Consider the following 17,397-nt stretch of genomic DNA (forward strand, 5'->3'; position numbering starts at 1 on the left):
ATAAACTAAATTCGTTCCTGTGTTTGCGTAGCCTACGCAAAGAATGTAATGTATTAAAATAACAGAGCAGCCTGAAAGAGCCGGAATGTAAAGTGAGGAATGTGGCTCCCTCAAATAACAACACAAATCACGAGGTCTTGATTAAAATACAAGGTTTATTTAGTCCTCCAGACCAACCCGTGAGAACTGAGATTGAGAAAGGAAATCAAAGAGTTTACATTTAGACAACGTAGATAACACACTTTCATATAAACTAATTAGCATAACAATTCCCGCGTGTCATCGCTAATTTACATACATAAACAAAGCAATAAAGCGGCTTATTATCTAAGAGGGGCTAATCCCAGACCACTCTTCTTCTTTACTCTCCTTAAGTTTATATATGTGCGTTAACTTCTTAAGTTTAATTCCGCTCTTCATTCTGTGTCACCTCTGTCAAGGTGCGTTGGCAAAACTGCTATATGCCAACAATCAATAATAATTAGTTCCGCCTCAATGACTGCAGAACAGAACTACAATAATTAAAGGTTGGACAAACAAAAACTAAACATGAGAGGCAGTTACAAGGAGTATCAGAGAGTGTGATTATAATTATTTTTTTATTTTTTTTAGAAGGAGCTTTAATCAGCTTTTTCTGACGGGTCGTTATTTGGAGTGTCCTGTCTCTTTAAATGTTTGAAAGCACAGCGCGCGGTCAGTCTCCTCTGACGTCACGGTTCCCACGGGGAAGAAGGAAAGATGGCGGCGGTGTTGGAGCGCAGCTTCATAGAGATCTGCGGCTTTGAGAGGGAAACTTTGCCGCGCTTCAGAGAAGTCACCGTTAACCTAGGTACGATCCCGGCATGTTCCCGACTCTCACCTCCGTCTATTTTCACATAAACACGTCACGACGCAGGGTTATAACGCAGGGTTTGAGCCAGCGCATGCTATCTGCAGCTAGCAGGCTAACACAGCAGCGTGAGGTGAGCGTGTAGCGTCACGTACCGGGCCCGGGAAAGATCTGTCAAATAATGGCACGCGGCGTGTTTCCGGTTATATACCTGCTGCCTTTGCTCAGGTGGTAGGTTCAGTCTTTAGATTCGGTTAGCCGGTTGTTCCTCTGTCAAACCGAAAGCTAACAGTTAGGGTTGTTTACCTGTAGCTTCCTGTTTTCAGGTTTCTAAAGATCAAGACCATTTATTGCTCATATTAATTTGTCATGTAAGAAATACTCTCTGCTGATTGACTGACAGCTCTGTCAGGTGAGCTGCAGGTTGTGGAGGCTGTAACCGAGAGAATACTAATAGTATGAATCATTTGTATACCTGTGTATACCTTATATACATGTTTATACCTTGTACACCTGGGTATGTCTGTGTATACCTGTTTACACACGTTTATGCTTGTGTATACCTTCATACACCTTTGTATACCTATACCTGGGTATGCCGGTCGGTGTAACCTTTATATACCTGGGTAATGGGTATACCTTGAGCAGACACTTCGGTATACTGTGAGCTCCTCTGCAGGTGTTGTAATGTCCTGTGAGCAGGTTAGTGTTGAACTGCGGGCTGTGATTGGCTGTTTGATCGGTCCTAACAAGTAATCACAATGTTTGTTAATTAGGTAAATGTTTTTGGTTCATGTTTCTGTCTCATTGGCAACATGATCCCCGTTGTTGGTGTACACTCAGCTGATCTCTGTTCATGCAGAAGTTGCTGCTCTCCCCGGGGGGCAGAAGTTCCCGGACAGCGCCGGAGCATTTCACTATGAGGAGAGTGGGAAGCTGCTGTCTGTCACCAGCAACAGATTCATTCACTGGTGAGGGTCCACACACACACACACACACACACACACACACACACACACACACACACACACACACACTATCTGAATGTCAGTGTTTATGTGGCTCTTAAAGTTAACTGGGTATAATAATAATTTTATTAATAATGAATCTTATTTGGAGCTGACACTGTGTGTGTGCGTGTGTGTAGGTCCACGTCAGGAGACACGGTACAGCTGGTGGAGCAGTCTCTGGACACCAACCTGCTCAACAATGCCGTCAGACTCAAGTTCATACACTGCACAGTGCTGCCAGGGGGCGTCGCCATCCAGGAGACGCTCAACAATGTCATCATCCTTGTCTGCACCAATCAGACTGTCCACAGGCTTGTGCTGCCCCATCCATCACGCATGTACCGCAGTGTGAGTAACGGACTCTCTAACATACTTTGTATGTCACTTATAATGTGTAATTACATTGGTGTGTGCGTCATGTGTTTGTGTGTGTAGGAGCTGGTGACGGAGCTCCACATGCAATCTGTGTTCACTGATGTGGGGAAGCTGAGCCTTCAGGACTCCGCCCACAGCGCCATCATCCCCAGCTCAGCGGGACTGACAGGAAGTCCCTTCACATCCACAGCCTGGCTCAGTCAGTCTGGAGAGGCTCACTATGCTGTGGTGCCCCCTACTGGAGGCATCATGGTGGTGACTCTTCCCTCCCACAACACGCCAGGTACAAGACAGCTGATCTCAAATGATTACCCTATGAAGCCAGTTCGTCTGAAACACACAACACTCATTCTCTCTCTGTGTGTGCAGGCCCCGTGGCGGTGCTGGAGCTGAGGCGGAGCTCTATGATGCAGAGGCTCTCTGGCTGGATGCCATCAGCGATGATGCGAGGTGATCACAGTCCTGCTGACCTGGTGTCCAGTCTGTGTGTGAGGGAGTTAGAGGAAGACTCCTTCATCTTCGCCCTCTGTCAGGACCACAAACTGCGCATGTGGTCTGTCAGGGTAAGCTCTCTCGTACACACTATCCTCCGGCAAAGCATCATGGGAAGTGTAGTGTTTGAAAACCTTTTATTGAAGTTCATTAAACCCAAATGTAATCATAGCTATTATAGAGGGAAGCAGACTTCTCTCCTCTTCTCTGTTCACGGTTTCTAGATAAAATATCTGTAACAAGTCTTTGTAATATCTCTCCTGTAGGAACAGGCCTGTCTGCTCGAGGCAGACATGTTGGATTACATGCCGGCCTGCAGAGGGGTGAAGCGTCTGTCGGGTCAGGGTCACCGCCTCCGCCTGGCCTTCTCCGCCTCAACCGGCCTGTGTGTGTGTGTTTACCTGAGTGTACCCCAGAGAGGACAGTTCACTGTGCTGCAGCTCATCGCCACAGACAACCAGCGCTACAGCCTCGACCACATCTCCACCCTGTTCAGCTCTCAGGTAAATGGGGGTACACAAGGGGTTGACAAGGAAAACTCGGGTACAGACAGAAACACGGGTACGGACAGAAACACGTGTACAGACAGAAACACGTGTACAGACAGAAACACGTGTACAGACAGAAACACGTGTACACACAGAAACGCAGGTACAGACAGAAACTCGGGTACACACAGAAACACGGTTACGGACAGAAACACGGGTACGGACAGAAACACAGGTACACACAGAAACACGTGTACAGACAGAAACACAGGCACGCACAGAAACACGGGTACGGACAGAAACACGGGTACGGACAGAAACACGGGTACAGACAGAAACACGGGTACACACAGAAACACGGTTACGGACAGAAACACGGGCACACACAGAAACACGTGTACACACAGAAACACGGGTTCACACAAACACGTGTACAGAAACCCGGGTACACACAGAAACGCAGGTACAGACAGAAACTCGGGTACACACAGAAACTCAGGTACACACAGAAACACGGGTACACACAGAATCACGGGTACGCACAGAAACACGGGTACAGACAGGTACACGGGTACACACAGAATCACGGGTACGCACAGAAACACGGGTACACACAGAATCACGGGTACGCACAGAAACACGGGTACACACAGAAACACGGGTACTCACAGAAACACGGGTACACACAGAAACTCGTGTACAGACAGAAACTCGGGTACACACAGAAACACGGTTACGGACAGAAACACGGGTACGGACAGAAACACAGGTACACACAGAAACACGTGTACAGACAGAAACACGGGTACGGACAGAAACACGGGTACAGACAGAAACACGGGCACACACAGAAACACGGGTTCACACAAACACGTGTACAGAAACCCGGGTACAGACAGAAACGCAGGTACAGACAGAAACTCGGGTACACACAGAAACACGGGTACACACAGAAACAAGGGTGTACACGGGTACACACAGAATCACGGGTACTCACAGAAACACGGGTACGCACAGAAACACGGGTACAGACAGGTACACGGGTACGCACAGAATCACGGGTACGCACAGAAACACGGGTACACACAGAATCACGGGTACGCACAGAAACACGGGTACACACAGAAACACGGGTACTCACAGAAACTCGGGTACACACAGAATCACGGGTACACACAGAAACTCGGGTACTCACAGAAACACGGGTACTCACAGAAATACGGGTACACACAGAATCGCGGGTACTCACAGGAACACGGGTACACACAGACACAGGGTTCCCTCGTGTTTAAAAGTTGTTTAATTGAGGAACTAGAGAAAAGAAGAATAACATACTGTACTCACTGCTTAACTGTGTTTCTAGATCACACTCATTTTGTGTAAATGTACATGCAGTGTGAAGATACGAGCATAATAAAGATCGCTAGCATTAGCATGCTAACACAACAATGCACCGCGAGTTGTTTTGGTTTCATGCTGGTGCTCAAGGGCGACATCTGCTGGATCAAAAAATTGCATGTAAAGCCTTTAAATCTGGTAAAGAATTTTTTTTTATTGCAACAGTGAAACATGAGAGGAGAGGGATTTTAAAGGAGAGGGGTGTAATGAGATTGGGAGAGGGGAGGTCATATCCTGCCAGTGCATTTCACCCTCTTCCTATGATGGCTGCTCCTTTCCTTTAAATTGTGTTTTCGTTTTACATACGTCATTTACATTTGTTTAAGTGCATTTATTTGAGTTACTAAGGTATCATGTCAAATAATCACAGATTTAAGTCACAGGTCATTTGGATCATTTGATCAGATCAGGAAATTGAGAAATTATAAAAATATATTTGCTGGCTATAACACAGCGCTGTTTGACAGTCTGTGGGAAGTTCACAGACTACAACTGGCTGACGTTACGATCGTTAAGTTATTGAATGTTGATAAAAGCAGACACGGTGGAAGTGAACGGAGAAAAGTTGAACGTGTGTTCCTGACGTGGTCCATAATGATAGCGGATCAACCGTGTTCCGTTGCACTACAAGTCAACAGGTGCGCGTGGTGGTTGGCGTTCCGGTGTGTGTGCGCGTTTGCAGCCATGTATGTATGTTGTCACGGGTACAGACAAAAACTCGGGTACTCACAGAAACACGGGAACAGACAGAAACACGGGTATGGGGTGCGCTGGTGGCGCAATGGTTAGGGCGCGCGCCCCATGTATGGAGGCTGTCGTCTCAAGCGGGAGGCCTGGGTTCACATCCCGCCCGTGGCCTCCTTCCGCATGTCATTCCCCACTCTCTCTCTCTCCCTGGTTTCTGACTCTATCCACTGTCCTATCTCTCTGCATTAAAGGCACAAAAGCCCAAAAATAAATCTTTAAAAAAAAAAAAACACACGGGTACACACAGAAACACGGGTACTCACAGGAACTCGGCAACACAATGTTCCTTTATTTTCCTTAAGTTTCAGCACATGCCTCGAGCATTACATGGAGTAATGTTAAAAGTTTGACTTTGTGTGTGTGTCCTCAGGAGACTCTGGTGGACTTCTCACTGACTTCCTCCGACATCTGGGCTGTGTGGGTGGACGAATCAAACTCCTCTGTGGTTAAATACATCAACTTTGAACAGTAAGACACTCTGGGATTATTAAACATGAAGTCAGTTCATGTGTGAGAGGAAACAGCTGCTCACTTGTGTGTGTGTGTGTGTGTGTGTGTGTGTGTGTGTGTGTGTGTGTGTGTGTGTGTGTGTGTGTGTCTCAGTAACACAGCAGGTCAGTGGAACCAGGTGTTTGTTCAGCCTCCACCTGAAGAAGAAGTTCATATAGGAGTGGACCAGGACCCCAGAGTGAGTCACACAGACACACACCATGATTTCTCCTGGCTCAGAATGGGCCTTTGGGGGGTGACTATACGTGCTGTAGTAAACGTTCGACCCGTGTATTACAGTATAGTTTATGAGTCTGTATTATCTCAAACTAATCTTAAATGTTTTATACGTTAAAGGCTAGTGAATTATTGTAAAGGACAATTGGGCTTCTTTTTTTTTTAACCAGTGTTTGATCCCCTCAGCATGCAGGGGTTTTACACACAAGAAGGCTCCTACATTTCATCCGACCCAACAGCATTGCTGCTGCTCTGTTGAATACAGATATCAGGGCTTTTGGGATAGTTTTGTCACTGCATTGTTCTCATCACTAACTTTCAATGGTAAAGGGAAACTTGACCTATTTGCATTACGCTTTCTATCATTAGAAACCTGGTAGTATTTTTGAATGGTCGTGCATCCCGCCCTTATTTTCCCCTGAGACAGGAAAGCTCCGTGTTTCTAAGTCTGAAAAGTAGCCTCCGATGACGCAGAACTCGTAATTTTGTGACACCGGAGGCTGCTTTGGTTAGAGGGGGTGAAACTACATCGCTAGTTCCTCATGTTTTCAACCAGCCCAATTTCCAAGATACAAATTCCTTCTGGAAGAAGTCTTGGAAACGCCTGTATAGGTAAATGTCTGTAAATAGAGGACCTTAGTGGGAGTGGCCTGCGGAGTTGTGCGTCCTGGGAGTTGTTGTCTTTCATCCACATGAGCCAAAAAGACACTTTCTGCCTTTTCTCGGTCAAGAAGGCACCAACTTCAAAATGTATTTCACATTTCTACAACATATATGTCAATGCAGATTCATGTTTCAACGGGTGAAGTATCCCTTTAAATAAAATAAAAAGCACCATATGAAGCTAACTGAGACCAATAAGAGTCACATTCAGGCTGTCTGGTGCCAATATACATCTTAGTTATCCTTCTCTTTAGTGGATCGGATCTGAGTGATTGCCATACTTTTTACAGCTCGTCTTTAGCTCAAATATTGATGGATTTAGACCATTATTTAGCGGTGAATCTTATCTACCACAGCCTCTATAATGGGGTGTGCACACTAACCACCCAGTTGGTTTATGTTTTTCCATTTTCCCCCTCCAAGTTTCTGGGACACAGCTAGCACCCCCTGGCAACCCAGCTTTGAATTACACAGTTTAACACGATACAGTATTTGTTACTTTAAAGATCGATAGACTAAAAAAGTCAAGGCATGCACACACAGCGCTGGCTCAGCTGATCCTGACTCTCCTCTTTAACACCTCTGTTACTACGTCTGAAGTAACAGGAGGGGTCACTTCGTCCCCCATGACTCCTCCACGACGTTCAGATTGAAGAAGAAACAGGCTTGAAATCGCGCTGTGAACAAGGCTACAGTGTTTCCGTAGAACAGAGGGGAACTCTGTTAGACTGTATGTTAGACTGTAAACACATTCCTCCTCAGACACATGACCTCCTCTCACTGCTTCCACTGCTCCCCCCGACTCCCCTCTCACAGCTCCCCCTCTCACTGCTCGCCCAGACTCCCCTCTCACTGCTCCCCCAGATTCCCCTCTCACTGCTCCACCCGTGCCTGAAGAAGGCACTCTCAGGGGCTGATTTGGCCTGTTGAGGTATTTCCAGCTGCAGGCGATCCAAGGCTATACGCATGGTGGCCTATATGGAACTGTCCCCAACCTCACTCAATGAGTTCACTCAATGCAGCAAAGGGCCGAGGTCGGATTCGAACCCACAGCCGCTGTGACCAGGACTATAGCCAGGCACTCCGCTTTTAGTAAGTTAATGCAATTAGCTTCGGCTAATGATCGGTAAGTTAGTGCAAAACAGAACCCGAGCAGAAAGTAGGAACAGAACCCCAGATGACACCAGAAGATATGGCCTCTCTCTCTTGAGTCACAAGTGGGTGGGGTCACAAGTGACATTGTTTGTATACTCAAACTGCTTATGCATGAAGGGAATATTCAGTGCTCTAAGCACCGCCATCTGGCGGTCAGCAAGGATGAGATAGATTAAAACACTATCACACTCCAGAAAACTCAGTTGTCATAGCAACTCTGCTCTTTGTGTGTGTGTGTGTTGACAGGAAACGTACCTGGAAGTTCTCTTCTCTCCTCTCCGTTTCACAGCTTCTGCCATCGTCAAAGCTCTACAGGTGAGACTCTACCGGCTGTGATGTCAATATGACATCATCAGACTCTGGTGTGCAGTCAGTGTGTGCTGTGTGTGTATTTACTCAGTTGTGTGTTGTAGATCTTCCGTCGGGGCTCAGAGAGGATCTCAGAAGTGTCGTGGGAGGGTCTGAAGAAGGAGGTGACTTTGGCTGTGGAGAGCGAGGTAACAGCACACCTGTTTATTTACAGTGTGAAAAGTTGAACTGCTGCAGACACTGATCTCTCCCTCTACTCCCCCCTCCTCCCTCCCTCAGCTTCAGAGCAGTTTGACAGAGTTTGAGTTCTCTCAGGAGGAGTATCGTCAGCTGCAGGTGGAGTTCTGGTCCAGGTTTTACTCCTGCTGTCTGCAGTATCAGGAGGTCCAATCAGAACCTCTGAGTCTGACCGTGAACCCCAGCACAGGACTGGTGTGTCTGCTCAGGAAGGTCCGTCTTTTTACTGTTTACTGACTGTTTACTGTTTACTGACTGTTTACTGTTTACTGACTGTTTACTGTTTACTATCTGTTTACTGACTGTTTACTGACACTTAAACTGTGTGTGTGTGTGTGTGTGTGTGTGTGTGTGTGTGTGTGTGTGTGTGTGTGTGTGTGTGTGTGTGTGTGTGTGTGTGTGTGTGTGTGTGTGTGTGTGTGTGTGTGTGTGTGTGTGTGTGTGTGTGTGTGTGTGTGTGTGTGTGTGTGTGTGTGTGTGTGTGTGTGTGTGTGTTACAGGGCTTTGTGTCCTTCCTCTTGCCGTGCTTTGCTGTGGATCACCTTTACCTGTCCTATGATGAGTACCTGTCGTCAGAGGAGGACACGCCCCTTACTGAAGGTTTGTTGAGTTTCTGTTCATCAGGACTCTGAGGTTCCTTCATATATTGATAGAATGTTTTGTAGATGCAGAGTTGGGGCGGGACGTCCTGCAGCTCGTTCAGTGTGTGCGTGCTATCAGTGATGCCATCTCTGGAGAGATGGCGTACGAAATGGAGAAAGCTCTGGAACACCTGCAGTCACCTGAGAGGGCAGCAGAGCTCATCCTGGAACACCTGCTGTCCAACGACAGGTGTGCAGCACATACACAAACACACACAGAAACACTCACATACAGACACACACTCACACGGACACATATACAGACACACACACTCAGAAACATTGTATTTATGTTTCATCTGTGTTGATGATGTCACTTCCTGCAGTGAGAACGTGATCGAGGACATCCAGAACAAGCTGCAGGACATCAGGAACCCGGCGGCCGCCATGATGGTTCTCCTGAGGGAGCTGGACCTGGAGACCGACTCTGAACCTGCAGCAGAGGGACCTGTCACACCTGGTAGAAAACACCTGGTCACCTGAGTGACATCATACTCGCCTATCAATTGTGGCTCACTGACTCACAGGTGTGTGTTGCCCTGCTCTGTGTCTCACAGGTCACAGTCTGAACGTAAGGATAAACCTGTCTCAGGTGATGGGAAGCAGCTCGGCTGTGTCTCTCGTCTGTCAGGCCGTCTGTCACATGACCATGACCAGAGCTTTGTTCTGCAGAGACCTGCTGATCCTGCAGAAACTCTACCTGCGCTTTGGAGACAACGTATGCACACACACACACACACACACACTCACACACACACAGGACTCATGCATCTTTAAACTGAACACCAGAGGGTATATGTCTGATTATTAACTTACCTGTGTGTTTACCTGTACCTGTGTGTGTGTTTACCTGTCTCTCTCAGGTGTTTCTGGGAGGGGGGGCTCAGCTGCTGCAGCTCCAGCAGGACTTGATTCCTCGCAGCTCTCACCTCCTGTCCTCCTATCACCTCCTCAAACACATCAGCCAAAGTCCCGCCTCCTCCGTACCTGTGGACATCCTGTGAGTGTAGTGCTGGCAGTGAGCTGGTCATGTGATGTGTTGAACACAGTCTGTTTACTGTTACTGATCACCTGCTCTTCTCTTGCCTGCAGAGATGCTCACCTGCAGCACCTGACCGTGTTGGAACTGTCAGACTCTCCGTCTCTCTCCTCGCACAGATCAGGTCAGATTCATGTTCACCTCCACCATCCCCCTTTCATCTTATGTAATACGATCTGTTGTTTTAATGATCGCCAGTATCAGAAAAACAAAATGAACCCCTGACCCTCCAGCAGAATCCTTTAGGACTGACCCTCCAGCTGAACCCTTTAGGACTGACCCTCCAGCAGAATCCTTTAGGACTGACCCTCCAGCAGAATCCTTTAGGACTGACCCTCCAGCAGAATCCTTTAGGACTGACCCTCCAGCTGAACCCTTTAGGACTGACCCTCCAGCAGAATCCTTTAGGACTGACCCCCCAGCTGAACCCTGTAGGACTGACCCTCCAGCTGAACCCTTTAGGACTGACCCTCCAGCTGAACCCTGTAGGACTGACCCTCCAGCTGAACCCTTTAGGACTGACCCTCCAGCTGAACCCTGTAGGACTGACCCTCCAGCTGAACTCTTCAAGACTGTGAAGACTCCTCTTAAAGGCTCATATGCTGTAAAACATTAAATGAATAGTGTAGCCTCAGTTGAGGTTCAGATACTCACCTGTGGAGGACATCGTGGAGACAAAAATATAAACTAATGCTGATCCTGTGAGAATAGGACTTATAACAGGTGATAGGTGCCTGTCATGCTGTCTCACCTGTAGCACAGATAATCAGCCCCCTCCTCTTTGTGTTTAGTGCTGAGTCCTCAGACAGTGGTGGAGCTCGTCTATCAGACGGTAGCGAGGAAGATGATGGTGTCTCAGATCTTCTCCCAGCAGCACGCCGACGCTCTGCTCCCCTGGAGTCACATCACCTCCAGCCTGGTCCACCTGCTGGCTCAGCTGCTGTATCCTCTTCTCACCTGAGACACCTGAGCAGGTGTTGGTAAACATATAAACTATATCTACCTCTCTACATGTTCAGCTGTGTGGACAACTCAGTCTGTTGATCCTTAAATCAGTTCTCCCAGTTGGCCCAATAACCCAGGTTTCCAGTTCCCAGAGTGTCTGATGGCTAACTGTCAGTACACACAGCTACAGGTGAGTCGACCTGAGCTCATCATTAACTCTGTGTTCACACATCAGCTGGTCTATCAGTTCACAACTGTGACAGGTTTAAACCGTGTGTGTGTGTCTGTCTGTCTGTCTGTCTGTCTGTCTGTCTGTGTGTCTGTGTGTCTTTCTGTAGGAGTATGTGAGGCTGATTGGTCCTTGGTGTCAGGTGAACGTGGGCTCCCGTCGTTTTATGATGGGTCAGTGTTACCTGGCCAACGGAGAGGGACAGAAGGTGAGACCCACACACGTAAACACACAAATCACAACTTAGCACATTTTCTGCAGGGAGAGGAGCAGGATCAGCTGACTCTCTCCTCCTGTCGTCTTTTCTCTTCATATTGCCTCCTTGTCTCCTGTCCTGTTGTCTCTCTCCTTATGTCGTCTCCTCTCCTGTTGTCTCTACTCCTCATGTCGTCTCCTTGTCTCTTCTCCTTATGTTGTCTCCTTGTCTCTTCTCCTTTAGTTGTCTCCTCTCCTCTTGTCGTCTTTTCTCTTCATATCGCCTCCTTGTCTCCTCTCCTCATTACGACTCCTGTTGTCAGTACTCCTAATGTCGTCTCCTTGTCTCTTCTCCTGTCATCACTTCTCCTCATGTTGTCTCCTCTCCTCCTGTATTCTTTTCTCCTCATTTAGTCTACTTGTGTCTTCTCCTTTGGTCGTCTCTCCTCTCCTGTCATTTCTTCTCCACCTTGTCTCCTCTCCTCCTGTCATTCTTCTCCTAATGTCGTCTACTTGTCTTCTCAAGTTGTCTCTTTGTCACCTCTCCTAATGTCGTGTCCTTGTCTCCTTTCCTCAGGCTCTGCAGTGTTTCCAGGAGGCAGCGACGGAGGTGGAGAAAGAAGAGTTCCTCTTGAGACTGACAGGCAGCGAGGAGGAGGAGTCTGCATCCACCCCCCGTCTACAGTACTACAACAAGGTACACCTTTACTAAAACAAGGTACACCTGTAATTCAGCAAGATTCACCTGTACTACAAGGTACACCTGTACTACAGCAAGATGCACATGTACAACAAGATACACCTGTACTACAATAAGATGCACCTTTTACTACAACAAGGTACACCTGTACTACATCAAGATACACCTTTACTACAACAAGTAGTGTGTGTGTGTGTGTGTGTGTAGGTGCTGAGGCTGTTGGAGGATGTCGGCCTGCCTGAGCTCGTTATCCAGCTGGCCTCTCTCGCCATCACAGAGGCCGCTAACGACGTCAACAGTCAGGTAACGCTAACACTTTAAAATAACCACAGGGTAAACATGTTTATAACATATTTCAACATTATTTGTAAAGATGAATATTTATGCTGTTTGTGCGTAGGCGGCTCTGAGGACCAGAATCTTCAAACATCATTTGGACCTGGGTCACAACAGTGAGGCATACGAAGCGCTCACACAGAACCCTGACTGCAGCATGTACGTACGCACACACACACGTACACAGAAACAGACACACACAGAGACACACCCACACACATGTATCTGAGGTAAGTATTTAGTAAATAATCAGTGTTATGATGTTCACAGGCAGCTGGATTGTCTCCGTCAGCTGGTGGTGGTTCTGTGTGAACGCTCTCAGCTGCACGATTTAGTTCAGTTCCCGTATGTCAACCTGCATGACGAGGTACGACCTTCACCTGACCTCTGACTCCTTTACAGAAATATTACTAAATAATACTTTTAAAGTCTATAAACTGTTAATGTGGCGCCCCCTCATGGATCATAGGAATGACACAGCTCAATGTTTGTGTCCTAAAGTAAGTAACAGATTACCTGCTGAGTTACCTGTTGTGTTGTCCTCAGGTGGTGAGTATCATCGAGTCCCGAGCCAGAGGTCTGGACCTTCTGGCTCACAACTACTACGAGCTGCTGTACGCCTTCCACATCAACAGACACAACTACAGGAAAGGTAAGACTTGAGTAGACCTGGTAACTGTGGCTTTGATACAGAAAAGATGCAGTGCTGCTGATTATCAAAAAACTTTATTAAGAACGGTTTAAACTTTTTATTTACAAATCTCATGTTCACATCACTAACAACGTGTGTGTGTGTCTCTGTGTGTAGCTGGTACGGTGATGTTTGAGCTGGGGATGCGTCTGGGTCGGGAGGTTAGGACTCGTCAGGGTCTTCAGAAACAGGTGAACTGTTACCTGTCAGCTCTCACCTGTCTGCGCCTCATCAGACCAGAGTACGCCTGGATCGTCCAGCCCGCCTCCGGAGCTGTGGTACATAAACACACACACTGCCCACATGAACATGATTAGTCAATATTTGAAAAACTACTGACATGATGGATATCATTTTGTGTGTGTGTGTGTGGTGTGTCGTGTCTCTGTCTCTGTCTGTGTCTGTGTGTGTGTGTGTGTGTGTGTGTGTGTGTGTGTGTGTGTGTGTCCTCAGTATGAGCGTCCAGGAGCGTCTCCAAAGAGGAACTCTGATGGAGAGTTCTCTTCAGAACCAGGTGATGTCACATCGAACATCCCTTCGAACACTTTTTCTTAAAGGTACAGTGACCTCTGTCACCTGTCCAGGTGTGTCTCCTCCTCTGACTGTTTTATTCCTCCTGCAGTCAGGCGTCAGGTGGACATCCTGGAACTCAAGGACCTGGAGAAGGAGTACATCCTGTCCCGCAGCCGCCTCACTCTGGCACAGCACCACCCGCCGTCCGCTGCCATCGCAGGTACAACTTTTAACCTTTATTATCTATGACACCTGTTCATCTGTAACAGCATCAGGGCCGTGTTACTGTCCTGTCACAGAGGCACTTTATTAATTTACCTGTAACCTCTGGATCCAGCAGGTGTGAGGGGGAGGAGCTTATTCTAAGAAAAACAAAGAAAATACTGGAAATAATCACTGATCCGGTTTTAGATGTTACTGATGTGTGTGTCTCTGTATGTGTGTGTGTGTGTGTGTCTGCAGGCAGTGCGTCAGCAGAAGAGATGGTGGCATTGTTGGTCCAAACAGGACTGTTTGACTCGGCTCTGTCCGTGTGTCAGACGTTCGATCTGAACTTGACGTCTGTGTACGAGAGTCTCACCTTTAAGTGAGTCTGTGACCACTTCCTGTTTACATTTCACTACATGATCTGTTCATCTCTACATTCTTTACATCATCTCTAAATTCACTCTTTGTCTCTAAGTTTTGATTTGTTTTGTTCCAGGTGTATTAAGCTCCAATTTGGGGGGGAGGAGTCTCAGAATGAAGCCTGGAGCTGGTTGGCTGCCAATCAGTTGTCATCAGTCGTCAACACCAAAGAGTCCAGGTCTGATCTGTTTTATGGTTAACATTTTATTATCAGAGGTGAGAGGTTAAAGTGTTTTTCTTCACATAAGAAATAAAATCTGTTGATGTTCAGTGCGACAGACGAGGCGTGGCGACTGCTGGCCTCTTACCTGGACAGGTACCCCTCCTCTAACGGACGACATCATCGCTGTGTCATCAACAAGCTGCTGTCACACGGCGTCCCTCTGCCTGATTGGTTGCTAAAGTCCTACAAGGTGAGTGATCAGCCGATGAGGAGGGGATGAAGTTTACCTGCGGGATGGCGGAGCTGGAGTGGGTCACTCCCTTTTGTCTAAATATGGTCACTTCAGACTAAATTAACAACATGCTGTCTCATTAGACAACGTTTACTGAAGGACTAGATCAGCTGGTTATCTTCCCATGATGCACTGGGACATGTTGTCTGTTTCAGGCAGTGGATGCAGCGTCTCTGCTGCGACTCTTCTTGAACTTTGACCTCCTGGAGGCCGCAGCTGAGCTGGTTCTGGAGTTCATTGATGCTCTGCTGGGACGAGGACACCAGTACTACGGAATACAGGTATGAATTTGACAAGTTTAGACAGTTTAACATGGAGCTCTATGGGGACTGACTCACTGCAGGAGACAGACTCTAGTGGACACTGGAGGAACTGCAGCTGTAAAGTTGAACATTTTAACATGGGGCTCTATGGGGACTGACTCACTGCAGGAGACAGACTCGAGTTCTCTACATCTTTATTACTTCATCACTGATGTAGTAGCGTAATTAATTTATTAAGATATTATATTTTTATTTAACCTCAGATTTAGAAGGGGCACCACTTCCCATTATAGAAAGAAATTAACTTCAACTGTATAAGTTAATTAATTAATCAGTCAGTTTCATATCTTCAAAGAAGTAAGTTCTGGAAATGTTAAACAAGAAAACACACAGACAAAGTTCTGAATTGTGTGAAATTAATATCAAAAGGGTTACCAATAAGGTATAGATGAAACAGATAAATAATGATTATTATGATCGGGATAATGCAATTATAATGTATGGTGACATTATATATTTAGTAATGAGATAAGACGCGGTATTGTTTGAATGACTTAATCAGAAAATGATCAAAAAGGAAAAAGTTGATAAACGAATTTTAGGATTCTATTTGGATTAAAGGAGGGCTCTGTTTCATCTATAAAAAACCTTAAACTTTAAACTGGATATCTGAGCTGAGTGTGAACTCTTATCAGCTGCGGGAGAAAGAGGGAGCCCTGCAGGAGAAGGGTCACTCCGACTCTGAGCGGAGGACAATTGTTTAAATTAAACTGAGTTTACCCATAAGATTAAGAATCTAAACATATATACGTCACCATACATTCATTTCGATATTATTTCTAAAAGATCCACGTTGATGTAGGTTCACGTCATATATTTAGACAAACATTTCTATCAGATTCATGTTGAGATGAAAATCGCACCATCTGGGAGCATCCTCAGTTAATCCCAGCCTGTAGGTGAACAAAACCATGTTATACAGTCAACATTCTTAATAAGACATATTAATAAAGTAGGAAAAGAAATTGGTGTCTTTAAATAACACCTTCTATAGCTAATATCAAAGAGTATGCTTTATAACACGTCTAAATGTATAATTATGAAGGTTACATATTCATGGATATTCTAACACTAGATGGCAATAGCACTCCACGTCAAATTCCTATTAAAACTATTATAACTCTTATTCCTATTCTGAACATCAGATTTTGAGTTTAAAAGGATGATTATAATACATTCAATGTGACAATTACAAATATCTAGATGAAGAAAGACATAAATGTTCATTTGATGCAGAGTTCAACAGATGGTCAATTTTTACGACTTTGCAGAGACTGGTTTCGGTCACAGTTCATGTATTTGGGGTCAATTCGTAGATAGCAGAGTGTTCTGTTTCCGTGTGGTTGTTTATTCCACGTGTTGTAAATGTTTATAATATCCTGTCCTCCAGAGCCTGTCTGAGAGGGAGACTTAAATCATTGATCAATTCCTTTGTTTCTTGGTAAAAAGTAACCCAGATGTTAATCCACAGTCCTGAGTCCTGCAGGAAGAGAGGTTGTGAAACGTGGCTGCTAATATCGGCTACAATGAAGAAAATGTCTTTTGCGAGCAGTCCGCACTCTGCTGTCTGATTTGTTTGACTAATTGAACAGTGTTCTAACATTTCTTCTGTGTTTGTGTGTTTCAGAGGCCTTTGTCGGCGACCTCGTCCTCCGTCTGGTTGCCGTACACGTCCATCGATCAGCTGCTGCAGACGCTTGAGACTCAGACCAACAGCACTGTGAGTACTTCCTGTTTACTTTGCTTGGTTACAGTAAATGTTTAGTGTGTGTGTGTGTGTGTGTGTGTGTGTGTGTGTGTGTGTGTGTGTGTGAGACCGTGGCGTTGAAAGTTTGTCGTTTGTTTGCAGATTTATAAAAAAGTCCGAGACAAACTGGACGATTATCACAGACTGGTGGAGCAGACCACCAAACGGAGACTCATCGCTCCGTAAGCACTCACCTGACAGCTCCGACCAATCAGAGCGCAGTGACCTTCATAACAGAAGATCTGTGTTTTTTATATTTGTCTTTTGTACTTGTCTTGTTTTGTAAATTTGATCTGAATAAAGTTTTCTTTGAATTTCATGGAGTGCAAGTGTCTCTCGATGTCTGCCGTCACACACTCGCTCACTGATGCTTGTCGCCGCTTGCCAGTGCCAGAGGAAGCAAAGCAGCCCCAGAGCATCACCGAGCCCCAGCCATGCTTCACTGTAGGAAGGGTGTTCTTCTCAGCATATGCTTCGTTCTTCCTTCTCCAGACATACCGCTGATCCATAGGCCCAAAAAGTTCCAC

At 46.3% G+C, this 17,397-nt stretch overlaps 1 protein-coding gene across 1 annotated transcript; it reads left to right on the forward strand.

Moving 5' to 3' along the window:
* The first annotated feature begins 685 nt into the window (after positions 1–685).
* Positions 686–17,189, forward strand: nup160 (nucleoporin 160). Its single transcript, XM_020653581.3, has 34 exons — positions 686–829; positions 1,692–1,800; positions 1,977–2,187; positions 2,275–2,497; positions 2,584–2,777; positions 2,973–3,209; positions 5,710–5,807; positions 5,943–6,027; positions 8,130–8,198; positions 8,297–8,380; positions 8,472–8,642; positions 8,930–9,029; positions 9,095–9,260; positions 9,397–9,530; positions 9,628–9,788; positions 9,934–10,070; positions 10,163–10,233; positions 10,901–11,051; positions 11,175–11,244; positions 11,393–11,491; positions 12,056–12,175; positions 12,386–12,481; positions 12,579–12,673; positions 12,785–12,881; positions 13,061–13,166; positions 13,323–13,483; positions 13,659–13,719; positions 13,828–13,938; positions 14,181–14,304; positions 14,422–14,523; positions 14,617–14,758; positions 14,956–15,081; positions 16,751–16,843; positions 16,973–17,189. Exons 1-34 carry the CDS (start codon positions 739–741, stop codon positions 17,054–17,056), a joined length of 4,179 nt encoding a protein of 1,392 aa, XP_020509237.3. The 5' UTR covers positions 686–738; the 3' UTR covers positions 17,057–17,189.
* Positions 17,190–17,397: the final 208 nt, after the last annotated feature.

Source organism: Labrus bergylta, chromosome 7 (genome assembly GCF_963930695.1).
Source record: "Labrus bergylta chromosome 7, fLabBer1.1, whole genome shotgun sequence".
Taxonomy (NCBI): domain Eukaryota; kingdom Metazoa; phylum Chordata; class Actinopteri; order Labriformes; family Labridae; genus Labrus; species Labrus bergylta.

Coding starts and splice junctions, on each gene's coding strand:
- nup160 (XM_020653581.3), top strand. CDS start 739: ATGGCGGCGGTGTTGGAGCGCAGCTTCATAGAGATCTGCGGCTTTGAG. Junction 9,030..9,094: donor GGACACGCCCCTTACTGAAG/GTTTGTTGAGTT, acceptor AATGTTTTGTAG/ATGCAGAGTTGGGGCGGGAC. Junction 13,939..14,180: donor GCCGTCCGCTGCCATCGCAG/GTACAACTTTTA, acceptor GTGTGTCTGCAG/GCAGTGCGTCAGCAGAAGAG.